The sequence below is a fragment of the Chelon labrosus genome, assembly GCF_963514085.1.
Source record: "Chelon labrosus genome assembly, chromosome: 1".
NCBI classification, from domain to species: Eukaryota; Metazoa; Chordata; class Actinopteri; order Mugiliformes; family Mugilidae; genus Chelon; species Chelon labrosus.
Window position 1 is genome coordinate 24,799,177 of NC_140337.1, and position 22,423 is coordinate 24,821,599.

General features: G+C 43.8%; 1 protein-coding gene across 1 annotated transcript; it reads left to right on the forward strand.

The window, feature by feature from the left end:
• Nucleotides 1-4,001: 4,001 nt before the first annotated feature.
• On the forward strand, nucleotides 4,002-20,696 carry gal3st4 (galactose-3-O-sulfotransferase 4). The gene is made up of 4 exons (XM_084541496.1): nucleotides 4,002-4,551; nucleotides 12,361-12,477; nucleotides 14,659-14,959; nucleotides 16,234-20,696. Exons 1-4 carry the CDS (start codon nucleotides 4,529-4,531, stop codon nucleotides 17,326-17,328), a joined length of 1,536 nt encoding a protein of 511 aa, XP_084397622.1. The 5' UTR covers nucleotides 4,002-4,528; the 3' UTR covers nucleotides 17,329-20,696.
• Nucleotides 20,697-22,423: the final 1,727 nt, after the last annotated feature.

Genomic DNA, 22,423 nt, shown 5'->3' on the forward strand with positions numbered 1-22,423 from the left:
TCAAAACACATATTCAGGGAATATGGGAGTTTGTATTTTAAAGGCCAATGTGTCGATACGGCCAGAGCGACGTTCGTGGAACATGGGGACGGCTGCAGAAAAAACAAAAGACTTAAAACGTACTGCTGTGTTTTGACTGATTGTCTGAGTTGGACCATGTGGGTGAAGAGGACGAGGAGGGGGAGGGGGACGAGTAGAGCCCTCAGGACCACCTGGTACCGTGCTCCTTAACAAAAGGACCTCCGTCAACTGATTAAAGGCTTAGCTCTAAATTTAGAGCCAGAGTCACTTTGTGCACGGCTGCGTGTTCATCCTGGAACCCAAAATGACGTGGTCACGATTAGAACAATAGAACATGAATAGCTGCAATCTATGAAGAGTTCTTGTAATTAGAGGTCCATGATAAGACCATATGAAAATGGTCCATTGGGAAGGGAGGGGCCACAGCTTTGTACTGTGGTTGACCGATGAGTCTGGACTAACTGGAACTTGCAAATTCTGTTTCTTTTTTTTCTTTTAGTTTAGTGTAAATCGTTTCATTTTAACAGGCTTTATTTGGTTTTCCGTGTGTTTCGTAAGCTTCTTCCTTGGTGTTTCATGTCTTGCTTCACTTCCTGTCCGTGCCCCCCCCCTTCTGATTGTGTGATTGCTGTCTCCTTGTGTGTTCCTTCCTCATTAGTTTACCCTGTGTCCCGTTAACCTCAGCCCATTATGTAAATCTATGTATATATACTCCTGTCTTTCTCTTTGCCCCTTAGTTAAGTCATCTGTTGAGCAACCCGTTTGCTTCAGTCTGTTTCCCTTTGGTTTCTGTTTTCTCTTTTTATCTGGATCCATCATGCCCACCCTGCAGACATTTTCCTCACACACTTTTCCACATTTCTATTGCAACATAACGCCAAAGGAAGAATCTGTCCAAGAGTTTTAACTCTGCAGGCATCTTTTACAGTGTAAAAAGTCTGTGTGTGTGTGTTTGCAGCACAAAGTCTACAATATGGGAGTGGTGTGTTTTGTTGTTATTTTATTTGAAAGCGAGAGTTTAAGAGGTGCTCCAAGCCCAAATCCCGGCGATGATCTCAGTCTGGAAGCGTGGTAACCTCCGGAGCACGTGGCCGGTTGACGCTGGAGTCACTAACGGATTCTTTCTTTGCTGCATCATACGTCCATACTATTGTCATATTCATATCAGGGTATAGAAGGACTTACATTTTGAGGCGAAGTGAGGAGAAGCCACAACATTATGACCACCGACAGGAGAAGTAAATAACATTGACCATCTTGTGACAGTTCAATGTTCTGCTGGGAAACTTTTGGACCTGGCATTCATTGGTGTGGATGTTACTTAGACATGTAGCACCCACCTAGACCAGACCAGGCACCCCCACCCCATAGCAATGAAGGCTTCAGAGGAATACCTGGCTACACTATCCCATCTAACAACACGCTGTTGAGTACCATTAAATGCTGTTGGTGGTGCTGAGGTGATGCCTGTTCTTATACAGGCTATACATATCTGCAGCCTGACACACACACACACACAAAAACACTTAAGGAACAACTTTAAAAAAAACATGAAGAACAGCACAAGGTGTTGACCTGGCCTCCAAATTCACTAGATCCCAAACTGATCAAGTATCTGTGGGATGATCCACAGAGGCCCCTCCCCTCAAAGGCCCCCCATTAACAACATTGTGTTGCCAGACACCACAGGACACCCTCAGAAGACCCATGTCCATTCTCTGATGAGTCACCACAAGGGAGGCGTACACAATATTAGGAAGGTTATGCCTGATCGGTTTACATATATAAGTATATAAGAGCAGATGTATTTTATCATGGGCAGGACCTAGAGAGGAGTCAGACAGCTTCTCCTCTTGATGCCTTTCTACCAGCATCACAGCGTGACGTCAGACACAGAAAGCCTCCTTTGTTAATCTCAGAGAGGTGAAACAAGCCACAGTGGAAACGCACCCACCGCAGCCTTCAAAATAAAAGCACGGTGCCCCTGGGAAAACACTAACTTTCTCAGAGCGTACGTTAGAGAGCATATCATCCAAACCCCAGCAAAAACTTCTGGGAAGCCTGAGGAGGTTTGACGTGTCAACCAAAGCCCTCAGCAGCTTTTACAGAAGCACAGTTGAAAGATCAGTGAAGTTACCGTTACACGTTATACTTCCTCGTCCTTAAGTGGTAAACAATTGTAGTCACGCATTTAGACCACTAGAACATAAGTGCTGATTCAGGCACTTGTCAAGATTGTCACATTAGACACTTCTTCTTCACTCAGCGTTCATGCAGAGCTGGACTTTGCAGACCACATTTGACCTGAGAACTTTGCCTTGGTCTTCTCTGATTGGCCGGATGAAAACCACATGTTTCTAAACCTCACTGAGAGACACCAGGACACAAACAGTGATCTTATCTTGGTAATGTCTTTCAGAACAAGTTTGTAGATTATCAGAGGTCATTGCGAGACACCGGATTCTATGTGTAATCCATTAAACTACCATTAGACTTGCAAAGTAAGAATTCAATTGTGTGGTCTAAGCTGCTTTTATTAATTATTATTATTATTTTTACAGGGGTGTCATTTTGAAGGGGGCTGGACCAGTAGCATAATAGAATAAAAACCTATAAACTTCCTCTGTTTTAGTGCAAAAAATACATGTAAATTAGAAGAACAATTTTAAGTAAAACAAGTTTTCTTATTGCTACCGTCTGCTGTTTCGTTCTGGGTCTCAGTGTCGTGTTATGTCCGCAACTCTTATCCATTTTTATTGGTCAAGTCAAAGTTTATTTCTAAAGCACATTTAAAAACAACCTCAGTTGACCAAAGCGCCGCACGAGCAGAACAAATGCAGAAATGTTACACTTTTTAAAAATGAACGAGGCCCAAAATAGAAACTTGAGGAACGCCTCAGCTGAGACGGGATGCTGTTGAGGAATATTTTCCTAGCTGGACAGAGAAACCCCCGTCTGATGAATAAGACTGGAATCATTTCAGGGCCTTTAAAGGGGAATTACTGTTTTTAACAACCTGGACCTTATTTCTGGCATAAAATACGATCGTTTACTCACCCATATAACTTTGGTGTCATTTGGAGTCGTTCGGATGATATTTAGATCTGCGTATATCCATATAGTGGGAGTGACTGGGGCACCGAAATGCAGCCTCTAAACAACACATTATCTGCCTCAAAACTCGTTCATTTCACCAATATTATGTTATGACACGCTAGTGCTATTCACTGTTGAGTCCAGAGTTACCTGTTATCATCATCCGGGGTCTGTAGATTGACCTACAAACCTCTTACCTGGATGAAGTCATCTCTTGTTTACCTGTAATTTGCTACTGCTAGTTTTTTTGCAACATGGCTGAATATTTTTCCGATTCTGAGGTTGTGGACGGCAACTTTGTTTATGATGGACGTCCGTACCGCTTTGAGCCAGAGTATACGGATGAGGAGCTTGTTGAAAAGAGGATGTGGAGGCAGAGAGAGGAACAGCTGGCCACAGAACAACAAACTGCTGCACAATAGATAACAGGTCACTCTGGACTCCACAGGGAATAGCACTAGTGTATCATAACAAAATATTGGTGAAATGAACAAGTTTCGCGGCAGATAATGCGTTATTTAGAGGCTGTGTTTCGGTGCCCCATTCACTCCCACTAAATGGATATATGGGGATCTAAATAGCATCCGAACGACTCCAAATGACACCAAAGTTATATGGGTGAGTAAATGATTGTATTTTATGCCAGAAATAAGGTCCATGTTGGTAAAAAGAACGGTAACTCCCCTTTAATGCGTACACAATTAAAAGCAGGTCATTAAAAACTCTTAATTACAGTTTTTTTTATTATTATTACAGAATTATAGTTATTTTTAGATAATTACAGTTAATGTCAGATCGGTTGTGTTTGACACCTTGGGTGCAGATCCCAGGGGGGTGAAAAAACATGAATCCCCCTCCCCCCACCCCACCCCTAAATTATTCGAAATTGAACAAATGTATTTTCAGACTTCACATTCTTCACATTTTAGATTCACATCTAAAAAGAAATGATTGAAATGGTGGAACAAATAATGTTTGACAAATATATTTTATACATTGTATACCGGAATCCTGACATTGGACATTGCGCCCCTGTTTAACACTCCCCTCTTATCTAGAACCTTGATGGTCCTGATGCTTTTATTTTGCAAAGAGAACCGGAAGTTCTCCGCGTTCGCTCTTGATCGGTGACTGTGCGTCTTGGTCCTCGGCACAATAGGCAGGGCTCTCCGTGCACGGGGAGGATTTGGTCCGATTCCGTCCGGACTAAAAGAGAAAAGGGAGAAAAGAGAAAGAGCGTCAGCGCCGCAGGGGCAGAGCCGGGCTCCGCGTCGATGAACGGGGCCACTCCGGGTCCGTGGCCTGATGCGTACCGGCGGTAGATCAGCCACAGCTACAGCCCTCGAGATGCTCCGAGCTCTCTTCGGCTGCACAATACAAGCGTCACCGATACCGGCCCGGGGACACAGCTATGTTTTTCAGACGGGGAGCCAGGTAATGTTGTCTAAACAGCAGGAGCGATCAGAAAGGAGGAGGAGGAGGAGGAGGAGGAGGAGGAGGGTGCAGCAGGCGGAATCCAGAGGATCTGGGTGCAGTGATTGTGAGGCATATGAGACGCGGCGCAGGGGCTGTGATCTAGCGGAGTTAGAGATGGTGTGGGTGTGAAGCAAAGGCCTTTTCAGCTTTCTCTTCACATTTATCTCGACCCTGCGGTTGTGTTGTTGCGCGTGCGAACTTGTCGCTGTGAACTAAAAAGCTTCCGTCTCTGTGGTGCAGACTGTGCAGTGTCTGCTTCTGCTGCTGCTCCTGCTTCTGTTTTCATTTTCAAGCAGCAAACCACCAGGTCATGCTTTCAGTGTTCAGTGTTCAAGGTTCGTTATGAGCCAGGGCTGCAACGATTGTGTTTTTTTGAAATTTTCATTCGATTAATCGCTGTTTTTTTCGGTTAGCACATTAATCGAGCTATTTATCTGTTTATAAAATATTTTCTGAGCAGCTGATTAATAATTATCTAGAAATAATAATTAACAAACAAATATAATGTGTACAACGCTGAAAGAAAGGCAACTGAACTTTTTATTTTAATTTTTATTACCATTTGATTAATCAGTATTTTTTTTTATTAGTAGATTAATCGAACTATTTGTTTATTTATTTTTAAAATATTTATTTATTTATAAATTGAATTTATATATAAAACTGCTGAAAAAAGGCAACTGAGCTTTTTATTTTATTTTTTATTTCCTTTTGATTAATTGATATTTTTTTCGATTAGCAGATTAATCCAACTATTTATTTATAAAATATTTTCTGAGTAGAGAAAGCAAACAAACAAAAAAAAAAATACTGAAAGAAAGGCAACTGAACTTTTATTTTTTTTATTTTTTTATTTCCATTTGATTAATCTGTATTTTTTTTTTTTTGATTAGTATATTAATCTAGCTACCTATTTTTTTAATTTATAAAATATTTTCTGAGTAATTGATTAATAATTAGCAAACAAACAAAAAAAATAAAAACAGGCAACTGAATTTTCGCCACTCATCCACTCTATGTCTGTAAAGGTTCTCAGTCATGCAGGTCATCACATATATCCCAAAACTTTAAAGTAAGGCAACTGGACTTGCAGAGTTCTATGAAGACGTTTCATCCAAGTCTTCGGTTCCAAAGGACTGGTGGGGGTGAGGAGAAGGAGCAAAAAACACAATCAAGCCAACACTCAAGACGTGTTGATATCCCAACTGGACCTTTATCAAAACCTCTTCCCAGAATGGACAGTGAGGAGGAGAACAACAATAGGAGGAACACTGTCATCCTTAAACACGACCGGCATATCGGGAAACTCCACATTCCTGTTAGTCTAACACCCGATAACACACTGAGGCGGAAATACAACACATCCAATAACAGAGCAATGTAGTTTATGAAGACTTGTTCACCTGAGAAACCAAAACTAACCCGTCTACAAACGTATGGAGCCAGCTCAGTCCACCTGAAGGACGAGGAGGACACTGCTTTAAAGACAACAACGTTCACGTTTTAGCCAGAGATGACAGATGGTTTGAAAGAGGAGTAAAAGAAGACATCTATGTCAGATTGGAAAATCCTTATCTGAACAGCTGAGGTGGACTGAGATTTAATCTGCCATCAGTTTACAAGACAGTCTGAACATCTGTCCCCAACAAGTTTCACCTCCATTCACACCTTGGGTCACTAGATGTTCTCATTTAAACCCCAACTCCTCCACCAGTCCTTCAGAACTGAAGACTTGGATGAAACGGCTTCAAGAAACTTTCTTTGGCATGATATGTCCGGATTATTTATACATCCCCCCTCGTTGAGGTGGAGGAAACTCATATGACTAGAGTCTGTTAAGGCTCATTTAGGGGACATAGACGCTGTACGTAGCCTACGCCGGTGTGAGTCGTTTATACTTGTCTGTCTCGCTCTGTAACAACTCCACCCAAACACTAGTCATTGCTGTGTCGGGTTAATTTTTGTTTCTACTTCCTGTTTCACTTTCAACAATGGCGACTGAAACGTTTGCCAAAATTTTGCCGAAGGCGATTTGTACAAATGTTTGTCTCTCCGAACCTCCTCAGTTAACCTTTCCTCCATGTGTTTAATCTTTATTGATCCAAAAGAAGCAGCCGGAAATACTAAAGCGCTACTACCAAGCGAACCAATCACAGCTCTTGTGGTCTGCGTCGCGTTGGTTGCATTTCTAGGGAGTTGCGCGTCAGGCTACGACGCTAAGGTATAGCTACGCCGTCAAATTGACGCTGAAGCCTAAACCGCCCATTAACGGCCAGATACTTACCTGTAGCTGGAGGAGACTCTTTGATCCTTTGTCCTCTTCCTCCAATAAATGATTCTCTAGATATACATAATATCACACACTGTGTGATGTTGGGCGCGACTGTGCAAAGAAAAGAAAACAGTTTGTTTATTGATTAAAGGGCTTATCTATTGCCGGAACATTAAATCTTCATTCACTTCAAATAATACCTAGGAGTTCCTTTACAGTGTCATGAAGCAGGTGCACACTACTCTTCTGGTGCTGCCGTCATGGCCATGCTTGGTTTGAATAGGGACCAGTTGTGGAACAGCTCTTTGCATTTACATGGCACTTAGAGAGGAAATGCAAAGCGACCGTGTGCTGGACGCTGAATGCACTTTTGGGGATGTCCCGATTAAAAGATTTGTTGTGCAACGATTTAGTATCGGTCGATCCGAGTCTCGAGCCATAAATCTTTCTGTCAGAGTTAACGTAGTGTGGAGAGGGTAGCTCGTACCTTGTGTTCTCTACTCCGAAAATGTTCTGGTCGTCCAACGCTGCCATAAACTCCCTAACCCGCTCTGGAAGATTTATCTCCTTGTGTCCAGGAAACTCTTCTCTTGAAGGCAGTGTTTGTTTTGGTCCAGCCTTTACCAGAGTCTCCTCGACGTGTTCCGCTTATTTTGTTTGCTTGTTTGTTTTGGGGAGAATCAACTTGCTTGTGTTGAATGTCACTCTTGCTGATTTGACTTCATTTCCACAGAGTGAATTATTTCCACACAGCAGACATGTTTAGTCACCTGATTTAGGTTCCTCTTAGTCTGGGATTCTTGTCAGCTCTGGCACTAGCCAACCACCACTAAAACAGAAGAAGAAGACATTTTTAAACCTCAAACTTCCCACCAGTTCCCTAGAACTGAAGAAGCTACTCAGATGAGTGGCGAAACACCTTCTCAAAAAACTCTACAAGTCCAGTTGCCTTTTTTTTTAACCTTTTTTGGATATACCACGACCTGGATGACTGAGAACCTTCACAGACAGAAGAAGAAGATGTTTTGAAGCTGCAGGGATGTGGTTTTGGTTTATGGCAGACCTAAAATAAATAACACTAGAAGATGAGGTTTGGTTGGATCGGCCCTGATAACGATCGGGGCATGCCTACTTTTACAACCCTGGGACAGTAATAAAGTCAGCTGGTAAGGTAGTCACACAGTGAACAGAGCATGTGACTCTCATAAGCAAACAATGAATTAACAGTCTTTTATCATTTGCGGTAGCAGCAATTCTTCAAGAACATTTGTGAAGCAGAGTTCCGTCTTGAGTGTCTTCTTTGTTGTGGCTTTTGTGCCAAAATTACATCCTACAGTAGGCGACACTTTTATTTTTTATTTTTTTGTAAGTTTGCAACTTGCTTGGTCTTTGTTTAAAGTATTCCCATACTTTGGACAAATGGGTTTGTGCTTTTTTGGTCATTTTTCAGCATTCTTGGCACTGGGAGCTGCCAACATTGCGAAACTCTAACACATTCATGTATTTATGCAGCCGAAGAGTCGTTACAGCTCTATTTTGAAGCCTTCTTGAAACAGAGTGCAGGAGTCATACTCTGAAAACCACGGGGAAGGGAAAGCCAAGGCTGGCACAACTCATGGGTTTCTGTGCAACATCATCACCAACACGCGCACAACCTGGATACACAAAGCAGCATTCTTTTTACTGCAGAGATGACAAGGAGCATTTTGTGCAGTTAGCTGCACCCACTGGAAAAAAAAATAAAAGAACCGTGGAAATGTTAAATATTCCAAGGTATCACATGCCTTTGCTAAGAGCAGAAGGAGATTGTGGAGCCAGGCCATCAAAAGGGCAGATCCTAGAGTCTCTCAAAACTTTGTTCCTGTGTCATTAAACGTTATCTCTTCTACATAATCACAGTGTAGATTATTGTACGCATCTAAGATGGATTTGTGTGCATGCACATTTTCCTTTATATACACACTGGGCTCCTCTATGAGATGGACGTATATGCTGGGCTATATGGTGGTGGGCCTATATCTATCTATAGGTTTAAGAATGTGGTAATTTATTGATTGAATTGGTGTAATCCAAGCTCCTTAGGTTTCCAGTGTAATCAGCACCAGGCATGTCTTCATTGTCCCAGGCCTAACTAGGTGTCGTATGCGTCTCATGTCCTAGTAGCTGTCAGATCTTTCAAATGTGGCGGGTTGCAGAGTAGCCTTGTGGTAAAACGTTGACTTATCATGATGATATCTGGAAATTTAAGCAAGTTATAAAGGTTTTGTAAATTTGTGAATTTGTGAATTTGTGCATTGCTGTTGGTGTTGACATACCAAATGTCAAGATTCCCTTTCTTCCTGCTCATTGTTCAGCTTATTTATCTCATCTTATTTTAATATCTCATTTTCTGTAACCCCTTGTCCTTTGGAGGGTCGTGAGAGGGCTGGAGCCTATCCCAGCTGTCATTGGGCGAGAGGCGGCGTACGCCCAGGACAGGTCTCCAGTCTATCTAAGGGCTAACAGAGAGAGACAGACAACCATTCACACCTACGGCCAATTTAGAATCACCAGTTAACCTAACCAGCATGTCTTTGGACGGTGGGAGGAAGCTGGAGTACCTGGAGAGAACATGCAAACATGCAAGAAAGGCTCCAGTTGGCTGGTGGATTACTTACTGTCACCAGTAATAGTACCAATGGTGTTCCACAGGGTTCTGTGCTAGGACCAGTACTTTTCACATTGTACATGCTTCCCTTATGTCGTATTATAAGGAAACACTGCCCATTGCGATGCAGGTGACACCCAGTTATATTTACCTTTGAAGCCAGAAGTTATACTCTTTGGCTCATTATGTAGTAACATAACTGCATGGCATTACATTGACTTACAGTACTACCAGAAGGAACCTTGGGGCTGTGATTGACCAAGTTATGTCCTTCAATGCGTACATTTGACCAGGACATTTGCACAATGTTGTTAAAATGAGAAACACCTGAGCTAAAGAAGAAAATCTCTAAGAGGCCACCAGCTGATCCGAAAAACTGCAGCAAGAGCTTTGACAAGAAGTAGCACGAGAGAGATCATGTTTCTCCAATTGTAGCTTCTACCCCATGGCCAGAGTAGAATTTAAAGTCCTCCTCCTCCTCGCATACGAGGCTTTTAATGGCCGAGCTCCATCTTATCTTTAAGACCTGAGAGTACTTGTGTTACCACAATAGAGCGCCTCCCTCTCAAAGTGCCTCAGGTGTCGTTCAGTCCTCCATCTATGCTCATAATGTCTGTTTCAATATTAGCTCTGTAGATTAATCCCCAAAATGTGGACTGCATCTGTTCTGCACATGTACAATGTGCAGGATCTGTGGTATTTCTGTGTCCTGCACATGTGCAGTATCTGTGCTAAGACAGTTTTTCTTGTGAATAGCATAACGTGCATGGGCAACAGCTAGCAGAGGTTAGAGGTACCATCTGGAGTCTAACGGCTGACTGCTAAAATTTATGCGGAAGGGTCAAAATCTTAAGTTGCCTCAGCCGACGGTGGAATGTAAACTATGGCAGCAGTTTTCTCCCCAGAGAGATGGTTTGGCCTCAACCTCAACGGCCGGCAGTTCAACAGGAGGACTGTTTGAAATAGTAGGGACGTGACCTGTGATTATAAAGGCAGGAATCCCTCCATCTGACGTCTTCACAGCTGTGTTTGTCGGATATTTTCAGCCACAACTCAGACATAACACTACACTGGTACTCGCACCGTCTGCTTCGCGAGGGGGAGGGGGAGGTTGGAAGCTCTTCTTTGTCAGCAAATTTAAACTCCCCACAAGCACAGGGGGAATACATAAATAGTTTGCTCCCTTTTCATCTTCTTATTCCTCACCACTTATGCAACGCGGCCGCAAAGCAAAGTTAAAACACTTCAGAGGCAAAGATGTGATATTTGCCTCGGGCATCTCTTGTGCACGGCCCTTCAGGGACCCCCGCGGATTTGCTGTACGAGCGTGACTGGTTGTTTGGCTCTTTGGCTGGCGACCTGACCAGGGCTCGGGACTTTGTCCAGCTGGGACAGGCTCCAGTGACCGCAGCCGCCTCGAGGACAAGAGGTTATGGAAAATGAATGAGTGAAGGATACAACAGGGACAATAAGTAACCTAATGTATTATTTAGTCGGCTCCCTCAGCTAGCCTTTACCCACAAAATGACTTGCAAATGACTCGAGTAAAAACGTCTAACACTAGTTCACACGTGGTAACACTGCAGTCAGTAAACATCTTATCTGTAGCTACGATAAGAACTGGATATGACCTGAGAACAGACAGCTCGTGTGCTACATACTGTGAGCTGCAGATATGTATACCCTGTATAAAAACAGGCAGCACCTCAGCACCAACAGTAGCTTTTAATAGTACTCCACAGCGTGTTGTTAGATGGGATAGTGTAGCAGGTATTTCTTTGAAGACTTCTCCATGTCCTGCAGCTAAAGGTCTAATAACTTTATCAAATAGTTGATGTGCAGCCTCCTTCTCTCTGTTACTGCAGGATGTTTGGTGAAGTTGTTAACTGACTGCTGTCTAGAGGATATGGACTGTTCCTTTGCTAGCATTAGCTTTATAGATGCATTGCAGTAGTACTTTAGTTGTATTCTGGGACTGACATGTCGCGGTAGTATGGGCTTCATCTTTAGCGACACACTTGACGTAACCGCTGCTGTCTTCTAGGAGGCGTCCACGTTGTTATTGTCACGTGATCAGAGACTAGTCGACTCGTCTTTACAACCCCCTACAGCCAAAAGGCGCCTCTTAACCCTTGTATTATCTGCCCGTTGACCATGCAGCTTTTGTCCTAGTGGGTCAAAACTGAATTATAGCCAAACATCTTCTCAACTAAATGCAGAATCCCTTGCCATTTTAATTCTTCCTAGTTGCTTGGGAAATTGCATCCGAGCAAAACCTGACTTGTGAATTTCCTTCATTACAGCCAGCATACCTTTTGTAGTAGTAGTACCGCAACACAAGACCAGACTGAACCAATCGAGTGCAGCTGGTGGCCTGTAGCCAGGAGTTGTCTGGATAAAATAAAATAGGTTTATTATTATCAGATAGGAGTGAAAACATTCGACTGTGCTCAACCTAAGGAATGTAGGCGGCCGTGTCTCTGGATGTCTTCAAATGGGTTTCTTCCATGTGATGATTACGATGATGTCAGTCATGTTTGTTTTATGACTCACCCAGATGTCCTCCCCCCCACCAACCCCCACCCCCCCCACTATTCCTTTTCCTCTCTGTGCTCGTCTCTCCATCTCCTCTGTCTTGTTCTGGTCCTCCTCCCACTACCAACATCATCCATTTATGCATTGGCCCACCATGTGTCATTCCACTCAGCTTCTCTCATCTCTATCTTTGCCATCCCACTGTTCCTTCTCCTCCTTCTCCTCTCTGTGACCCTTCCTCTGATTCACCGTTTGCTTTTTTTTATTTTTATTTTTATCCTCTCCAACCGTTCCGTCTTCATTCTCCCCGTAGGATGCTGCGATGGCTGGTGTGCGGTCGGTTGGGTCCGGTCTGGATGTGGAAAGCGTTGCTGCTCTTCGTGGCCATCGCTTTCGCCGGACAGCTGCTCGGGGTCATCTTCAACAAGAGGTATGTTGTTTTAAATTTTAGCTTTAGTAGGGTTAGGGTTAGGGTTAGGGTTAACAGTTGCACTACAACCGTTAGCTGTACAACCTGGTCACAGTGGATTTTTACGAAGGGGGCAAAGAAAATCTGCTCAAAACACAAGACACTGAGTTCAGCTTTAGTGGTTGTTCTTCTGCACTACTTTAGATGAGCTCAGAGTATCTTATAAGATGCATTTCGGACTACAGAGAGCACATTTTGCTTGAAACGTAACATAGAAAGCAGCAAGTGGAGTTTCCATCACATGCGCTCCCTCCTACTCTGTTTCCGAAGAGTATTTTTGGCGGGAACTAGCCTCGCACTGTGACACGGTTGCGCTGCTAGCTCCCGACCGGTCGTCACACCATGCCCAGAGAATTCAGATTAACGATTTGGATGGATAGATTTTGCTCTGTGGTGACAGCAGCCATGCGGGCGACCGGAGGGGAAAACACTGCATCATCGCGGCAATTTCGTCAATAAAAGCTTGAGAGGGAGCGGAAAGTGGAGCACAGGCCACGAAGCAAGCTGAGGGCACGGGCATGTTCTATCACTTGCCAATTAAAAAAAATCCAAAATCAACATCCTGATCCGCATCCGGATCTGGATCCTGATCCTGGTCCTGGTCCTAATGAATTAATCCATGGTGTTTGCTCGCGTTGTCACGGACTTGGGTAAATATGCAATTGGAGGAGTTGTGAAGGGCTGGGTGAGCTCCTGATGGAGGTTTGTGAGGAATATGATATGAAGATCCACCTACAGAGAAAGATTGGGTTTGAGCCAAGAAAAGTAAATAAAAAACTGGGACAGGGAACCTGAACTATGAACGAGAATGGCTTGGAAGGTTTTTCTAGTATAGTCTTTAAATGCTTTACAGAACCTACACCTCAATACCCCCTTTAGCCACAACTGAGGAGACTAAATAAATTCTTCCTGGCCGGGGAGGGGGCCCATCAGTCCAGTCGGTTTAGAGAGCTCTGGGTAAAGCTACAGACACGATTACATTATTATAGATGATACATGTAAGACTGATTGTGGACAAAGAGGAGGCATCATTAGAAGTTTTAGTTGAGACTTCACAACAATGATGTTGGTCGTTTAGTCCGATCTGAACGTTTACATACAGTTTCTTTTTTTTTGCATTTTTGTGAGAAACCCTAACACTTCTAATATAGTATATGCAGTATACACTGATCTGCCACAACATTATGACCACTGACAGGAGAAGTGATTAACATTGACCATCTTGTCACAATTCAGTGTTCTGCTGGGAAACTTTTGAACCTGGCATTCATTCATGTGGATGTTACTTAGACATGTATCACCCACCTAGACCAGACCAGACACCCCCACCCCATAGCAATGACACTCCTTGATGGTAGCAGAAATCCCCAGTCACAATTGTTTTGGAGGCACGCCAGTGACTGTTAATACTAAGTTTACTTGATGAACGTACTATTTCTCCATCGGGACCTCCTAGTTCAGCACTGGAGTCAGCATTCTGCTCCTCTTACAGCCACTGAGCAGGACAACTTCTTAAATATCTCTTAATAATAGAAGGGGGTAAACCGATCCAAGGCCTCGGCTTTGATTCTGAGCTGCTTGCTGCAGACGGGTTAATGCCACCACTGGGTCACGTTTCAAATCTAATTCAGGGGTTTGTTAAAGAGCACTGAACACCCTTGAAAGCATAGAATTATTCTCTGCCATAACATTACTGTCATAACTAATTACCTGTTGACATGTTGATTCGTTGGTGAAGTTCAGAGGCCACACACAGCCCAATTATGATCTCAAGCGGGCCGGTCCAGTAACATAATAGAAAAATAACCTATAAATAACGACAACGACACATTTTCTCTTTGTTTTAGTGCAAAGAAGATGAACAACCTGATATTTCTTAAGAAAAATAAGTGCAATTTCTGCACATTGTTTAGTTCTTGGTCTCAGTGTTGGGCTATGACTGCAGCTCTTCTTGAACAACAAATTCATCCCTCTGGGGCCAGATCAGACCCTGTGGCGGCTCGATTTTGGCCCTTGGGCCGTTTGTTTGACATCCCTTTGTCTACGGGAGTGGGTGATGTGGCGAATGTCGTGAGTGTACTGTACAAAAGGAAAGACACAGCTCTCAAAATGTTAACACGTCCCCTTTTTTCTGTCCTGCAGCAGTATCCAGCCAGCCGCCCACTCGATCTTCAGGTCCCCTGATGCTCAGGGGCCCTCTCTGGGCTCCTGTCAGCCCCACACCCACATCATGTTCCTCAAGACCCACAAGACGGCCAGCAGCACGGTGCTCAACATGCTCTACCGCTTCGGCGAAGAGCGCAACCTCCGGTTCGCCCTGCCGCTAGGCTACCAGCTGGGCTACCCACTCCCCTTCAACGCTCACAGGGTGAAGGGTTACCAAGGCCCCAGAGTCGTCGAGTTTCACATCATGGCCAATCACATGAGATTTCATAAGCCGGAGGTGAGTTACTCAGAAGAGAAGGAGTAGAATCAACGTTGTTTTAATAGTGAAATCCAGAGCAAGAATATGAAAATGTGAGAACCAGTCCTAAAGAATCAGATGATACTCCACCACCACCATCTGCTGAGCAGCATCCACTGAACTGGAGATGGAAATTGTCACTAGACTAAAGCTTGTTTCATACTCCATGAGAAGCAAGACATTTTTTCGTATTCTCTGGGTGAGCAAGAACAAAGTTCGTTCCGGCCAGGTAATCTACACTATATTCACGAGAAACTCAAGTGCCAAACTCCGGGGAAGTCCTCATAGGACCCTCCCACTGCAGCATACGTCACACACTCACACGATGCGGTATATGGACGACAAGAGGCACTTTTTATTATTTTCAGATGTGGGCCAGACGTTTTGACGACAGCATCCTTCGGATCACGACATTCATTCAGCATGCACCCACACACAGTACGACAATCTCTACTCAGGAGAGATTGGTGGTCACACTGCTAATATTAGCATCTGGAAGCTAACAGAGTGGTCGCTAGCATTTCCTGCTTTTACACAAATACACAAAAATCCTCAAATCCAAATTCCAAAAATATAAAAAAACATGCCCAATGAACTGTTTAGGAACCTGAAAAACTAAAACATAGGTCGCAAATGCACCTTGTCAGCCTCAACTCTTTAAAACAAACTTATGTAAAAACGTATACAGAGAGCTTCATCGGTGCTTTGTATTCCCAGAGTCCCAAATAGTGCAAATACAACATAAGAGGTCAAATTGAGATGTAATCAACTACATACAGACTCCGTCTTCTCGCCATTTGCTCCCGTCGCTAACTCCCGCAGTTGACTTCCGGTTCGGCTCATCACGTACAGTAGTATCGGCAAATATTCAAATTAAAACGATCATATCTCTGGTTTTACATGGTTTATCAACGTCAAACAAAAGCCGGAAGCTTTGATCCTAGATTAGCAAAGGTCAACCCCGAGGTTATTTGGGTATGCTTCATCCAGAGAGTGTCTGCAATGGAGGAGCAGGTTGAAATTCAACAGCAAGAAAGCCCAGAGGGTTATAATGCAAGTGCGGGAAGGTGTCATAAGAGGCAAGTCCAGATCTGTGAAACTGGGACTAGGCTGAAAGCACATACCAAAAGAATAAACAGTGTTATATCACCATGTTGCTTAAGAGCAGAACACAATTAATGAATTCGTAGACTGTGCCAGTTTTGCTCAATAACAGAATTACCTGTTACTAACGTCATGCTTTGGTCTCTTAGGTGGAGAAAGTGATGCCTGAAGACACGTTCTACTTCTCTATTGTCAGGGACCCGGTCGCTCTGGCTGAGTCCTCGTTTGCCTATTACAAAGAAGTAGCCCCTGCCTTTCGGAAAGCCAAAGGGTTGGGCGACTTTGCGGACGACCCCATGAAATACTACGACCCTCGCCTTCGCAACAACCACTACGCCCGCAACCTGCTGTGGTTTGATTTCGGCATGGACCACAATGCTAATTTCTCCTATGTTCTTGCTCAGCGTGGCGAGGCCGCAATCCGCCAGACGTTCAAGCTAATACTGGTGTCGGAGTACTTTGACGAGTCCATGATCCTTCTGAGACATGCCCTTTGTTGGCCGCTGGACGCTGTAGTCTCATTCAGCCTCAACGCCCGGCAGCAGAAGCCCAGTGGCATTGGGGGGAGCTGGGTTGGCAAAGCAGCGGCAGCAGCTGGTGTCAGCATTAGAGGCAGGCGTTCGCAGGACAGGGCGCCGTCCATTCTGTCTCTAACGGAAGCCCAACGGGAGAAGCTGCGCCGGTGGAATGCCCTAGATTGGTACTTATACAAAGTCTTCAACCGGACCTTCTGGGAAGAAATCAACAAGTTTGGCCATGCCCAGATGGAGGAAGAAGTGACGCTCCTCAGGATGCGGCGGGATGAATTGGCTCGGGTTTGTCTCAGGGATGGCGGGAAGCCCATAGAATCTCACAGGATCCGGGACAAAAACATCAGGCCCTTCCAGAGCGGATTAGTGAAGATTCTTGGCTATGAGCTCCAGCCGGGGCTGGACAATGCTACCAGGGAGGCCTGTCTGAGGATGATCAGGCCGGAGATCCAGTACAAAGACTTGTTGGATAGTAAACAGTTTCCACCTCTTCCTGCAGTGCAAACTCCACAGGGGCACCAGACCCAGAGGGTGGTTGTAGCAGCCGGTGGCACTTTTTTAGGTCAGGACTCATCCAGGACAGGAGAGAAACCGGTGGAGAAAGGAGACGCTGGGGGGAGGATGGAAGAGGGGAAGCGAGACTGGGATGGAAGCCGGTTGATGAGGGGCAACCAGCCTTTGACCCAAAGGCAAGAAAAGGGAAAGTCAAGATAGTCTGACGGGACCTCTTGTTCTCTGAACAAAACAGAGTGATCAGACTGAAAATTTGCCACTTGCTTGTTTTCCTAAGTATTCTCTCGGCTTTTAGTGTAATTCTTGTGATGTTTTTATTGCTGCAGTAACATGATGAAGGGTGGTTTTACGTTGTTGGGGTTTTTTAAAAAAAAAAGAAAAAAAAAGATGAAGAAGAACAACAAAAGTCCATCAGGGCATGTCATAGCAGAAACGACATGAAGCATGTTTTTACTTATTTTCAGGTTCAGGTTTTCACGTCGACTTCGGTGTACACGGTTTAAAACTTCTCACAAACGTACTTATTAGGGATGCACCGACAATTTTTGGCCGAAAACCAAAAATGCACTTTTGGGCCATTTTCGGCTGAAAATTGCTGCGGTTGTTGCTTACATCATCACAACATCCTGTTTCGGCCGTGTTGTTTCGGCAGAAAATTTTATGTTGCATCCCTAGTACTTATAGTCCCAGTCAGTGACTTTCCAACAATAATATTGGTTGTTTCCTCCGATCTGAACTAGGAAATACAGTTTCTTTAAACAAAAACGTGTTTTATGTTTTATTGTTTTAATTATGCCGCACCTCATTGGTGGGTATCCTTAAGAAAGCCTCCCACTTAACTCTGTATTTCTAAGATAGTGGCAATATGTGAGAGTATACAACACTAATTTCCGATTGGCACGCCACTATTGACTGTTAATACCAAGTTTACTTTGATGAACGTACCATTTCTCTGTCGGGACCTCCTAGTTCAGCGTTGGAGTCAGCATTCTGCTCCTCTTACAGCCACTGAGCGGGACAACTTCTAAAGTATCTCTTAATAATAGAAGGGGGTAAACCGATCCAAGTCCTCGGCTTTGGTTCTGAGCTGCTTGCTGCAGACGGGTTAAAGCCACCACTGGGTCACATCCCTTCCCTTCCTTCCAGTCCCTTCATGTTTCAGAAGGTTCACTACAGATAGATTGATACTACATTTTGAAACAACAGACCTCGAGCGTGAATTGCACATATGCAACTTAAATGGACGACTTACACTGATCGGCCACAACATTATGACAGGAGTAGTGAACAACATTGACTATCTTGTGACAGTTCAGTGTTCTGCTGGGGAACGTTTGGACCTGGCATTCACTGGTGCTCAAAAAAAACATGAAGGACAGCACAAGGTGTTGACCTGGCCTCCAAATTCACTAGATCCCAAACTGATCAAGTATCTGTGGGATGATCCACAGAGGCCCCTCCCCTCAAAGGTGTTCTTTGGTGTCCTTTTTCAGATTAACCTACTTTCTAGAATTGTTTCTAACAGCTCTTTCTTCTACACCTACAGCACATCGTTGCTACCGCTCACACTTCTTCTTCTGCCATTTGTGCCGTTTTCTCTTCCATTTCTTTACACCTTTTGTCTGAGTGTAAACCTTCCCTGTCACGTTATTAGCTGCTTGTCGGTCTGTGGTTTTTCCACACGACACTCAAATCTGCAGCCCTTAGGTGAGTCTATTGGGGCGTTCTCTCTTGTAGATTACAAGATTACAGTGCCCGGCGTGCACAAACAATTCACGGTCAAACATACTCAAGTGGGTGTCAGTTGAACTGGCAAACATTTCAAGAGTTTATTTCCCTCCTCCTGCTGCTTCGAGCCAGTGCAAATATGAGAGGAAAAAATAAATAAATCATTAAAACATTCAAGCATGACGCCTGTGCCAGCTGGTACTTATAGAGTGTCCTACAGAATCGTTATCCTTAAAGTTGCATTCAATTTTTTTTTTTTGTTTACAATAAAATGGATCTCGTCTCAAAAAATAAGCAAATGTCACCTGTCGTTCTTAAAATGCAAATCTTTAGGGACAAAAACGGCTTCAAAACATACGAGCTGTGACACATTTGCATAAAACTCAGCCAGACTGTGGTTAAATCTACATTTGCTTGTTTGAAGGACAGACACACTGAACATCATTTCTAACTCTTAAGAGCTAATATGCCAAAAAAACAAAAAAACACCAGTTTTTCTTGAATTTTATTTAATTCATTTTCATGTTTGCCTCGAGTTAGAAGATGGAACCCTTCGCCCCTAGAATAAAGGCCATCACTGGCTACTGCTAGGGGCTGAACAACTTCTTTTTAAGTTGACACCGACTAGTCTCTGATGATAAAACCACAGTAGAAAGTAAAGAAATCCTTATTCTTGACCTGATTACATATGCTGAGAACAGACAGCTCATGAGCTACAAACTGTGAGCTGTAGATGTGTATAGCCTGTATAAAAACAGGCAGCAACTCAGCACCATCAATAGTATTTAATAGTACTACACAGTGTGGTGTTAGATGGGATAGTGTTGCAGGGTTATGTCTTTGAAACCTTCTTCTTGAAGTTGTTAACTGACTCCCATTGAGAGGATTTGGACCGTTCTTCTGCTAGCGTTAGCGTCTTCAGATGCATTGCAGTAGTAGGCTACTTTAGTTGTACTTCAGGACTGACATGTCACAGTAGTGTGGGCTGTATCTTTAATGAAGTATTTCCGCTGCTAGTTTGCCGCAACGTGCTCCTCACCTGTCTCCTCGGAGGCGTCCACGTTGTTACCGTCACGTGATCAACAACCCCCAATTTCCGCACATAACAAACACAACTCTTCCCGTTTCAGCGATAAGATTCTCACCTGATCGTCCCACAGCGACCTTTGTACTGTATATACCTGTATGTGCTTCCCAGTGCGGTCTGACTGGTTTTTTTTCCAGACGGTGTCAAATTCCTCTTCAAGAGCAACTGGAACAAGTCTTCACAGTCACACAATGTCCCCTTTTTTCTTCTTCACTACACTTCATTACACTTATGTGTCTCTGTGGACACACGGTCTCAAGGTGTTTGACAAGGCTGCTATCCAAAGCAAACTGAATTATACTTTAGACTTTCTTTGCAATTAATCCTCATGACTGATTCCTCAACCCGATCAACGTCACCAAAAAGTCATCTTCAAATAAACCAGTTAGCTCCTCGTGTGTTTGTACCGAGAGGCGGTCTTTGTTAATTCGGAATAGTTATATAATGAAAAATTTCCACATTTCGTATACACGCAAGAGAATTTATTATTTTTTTTATGCACCCAGATGAAAACTTGAAGCTCACGCATCAACAACTCCCGTGGCTTTCACTCCAGTAGCTTTCAAAATTACAGGTATGCCTCTAGCACGCTTGAATACACTTGAATACACCTTAATCACGATCAGCGTTAAGAAAATAAACAAAACGATGTGTACAAAAGAGGCCTCGAGTGATTTAGCGAGAACACAGGGATTGCAGAGTGACATGTTTCATTGCATCTTGCATTTTATTTGATCTCTTTGTCCGTTCGGCTGAATCATTTTTTTTTTTTTTTTGCTTTTTGCTTTTTGCAAATAAACAAATAAACTTTTATTTTGTTACCTGTTTGTCTCCGTGCACTGATTTCCTTTTTTTGTGGTGCGTCTCGTTGAGCTTACCACAGGTGAAGTTAATCAGTTTAGGCTTCGAGGTTAGGTTTTGGAGTTTTGGCAAAGCACTGAACGTCTCGTTTTAGTAAGTTTAGACCTTCGTGGTTGACATTTCTCCTGTTTCCTAGATAATATTCGCGATATTCATGAAGATATTGCTCAACAGTGAACATTTGCAGGTAGGCGTTCCAAACTACACCGTCAGGGTAACAACCGAACGGTGTCACCTTGCATCCGTCGACCTCCACCGGGATTTGGGTGCATTGTGTTCGGGTGGCTACCTCCTCTGTTTCCTCTGGTGAAAAGGGAACTGTTCTGTTCATGCAGTCAAGTCCCTTCAGATACTTTAGAGCCCAAGTGCTGACGACAAGCGAGTCTCACGGCTGCAACGTTGGGTGTTTGTTGCCCTCTTCTGGCGGTGAGAGTTAAGCCCGCTCAGTCCAGGTCTTAATTTGCAGGTGCCTGGAATAAAACCTCCAGCCCTGTAGCAGTTTGTGCCTAATGCTCCCCAAACCAAGGCACAGGCCCCCAAAGGATATTTACCCTTCATTTTTACTGTATTTAGCTTTTGTTTCCTGAGACTCAGCACAAATAGAGGTGCCCTAAAAGACCAAAGAGGAGTTTAATCCGGAGAGACTTCCCTCAGAGTGAATGGAAGCGTGCCTAATTGGAGGTCCTATTGTCACGCCAACGTATTTAAAAGGTACAGAGGGGTTGAGGTGCGACTGGAAAAGCATTCAAGTTCAAGACCTTTACGATCTTTGTTATTTAGAGTTGATGCTTTCAGTCGAGATCTCTTGAAGAGATGATTAGAAACACAGAGTCTGTAGACGATCACAAGTGTTGATGGACATGTTTCGCTGCTGAATTGAGGGAACATATGTCCAGAGATCTGCTAGGTGAGTGTTGGTGTCCAAATGCTGAGAGTTGGTCGCCGCTGCTTGACACGGCAGAACGGTCATTAAAGCTCAAAGTGTGGTTTGTCTTGAACAAACCAACCTGATCCTGAGCCAAGACACTGGTGATGCTACTCCTGAACCAGTTCTTGACGCCATGACACAGTTATTGAGGACACTGTCCAGTTAATATAGAAGTGTATTGCTTTCTCTTGAGAAAATTAAGAAGAAAGAAACAAAACCCTGTCATTTTAATGAAAACGCTTGGAATACCTTTACGGCATTTGGTGTCACTTTCAGACATGTGGTTCCATGAGGAAATCTGACCGCTGCCACATACTCTAATATTTCGTTGGACCTCAATAAGCTTCTGCAATGTCACCAGATTTATTTCCATCCAGTGTTGCATTCATTTTTCACCAAGATCTTGTATTGATGATGGGAGAGTCTGACCTCTGCACAAAGCCTTCTCCAGCACATCCCAAAGATTCTCAATGGGGTTAAGGTCTGGACTCTGTGGTGGCCAATCCATGTGTGAAAATGATGTCTCATGCTCCCTGAACCACTCTTTCACAATCTGAGCCCCATGAATCCTGACATTGTCATTTTGGAATATGCCCGTGAACATCAGGGAAGAAAAAAAATCCATTGATGGAATAACCTGGTCATTCAGTATATTCAGGTAGTCAGCTGACCTCATTCTTTGGGCAACATAA

Coding starts and splice junctions, on each gene's coding strand:
- gal3st4 (XM_084541496.1), top strand. CDS start 4,529: ATGTTTTTCAGACGGGGAGCCAG. Junction 4,552..12,360: donor TTTTTCAGACGGGGAGCCAG/GTAATGTTGTCT, acceptor TTCTCCCCGTAG/GATGCTGCGATGGCTGGTGT. Junction 14,960..16,233: donor TGAGATTTCATAAGCCGGAG/GTGAGTTACTCA, acceptor TTGGTCTCTTAG/GTGGAGAAAGTGATGCCTGA.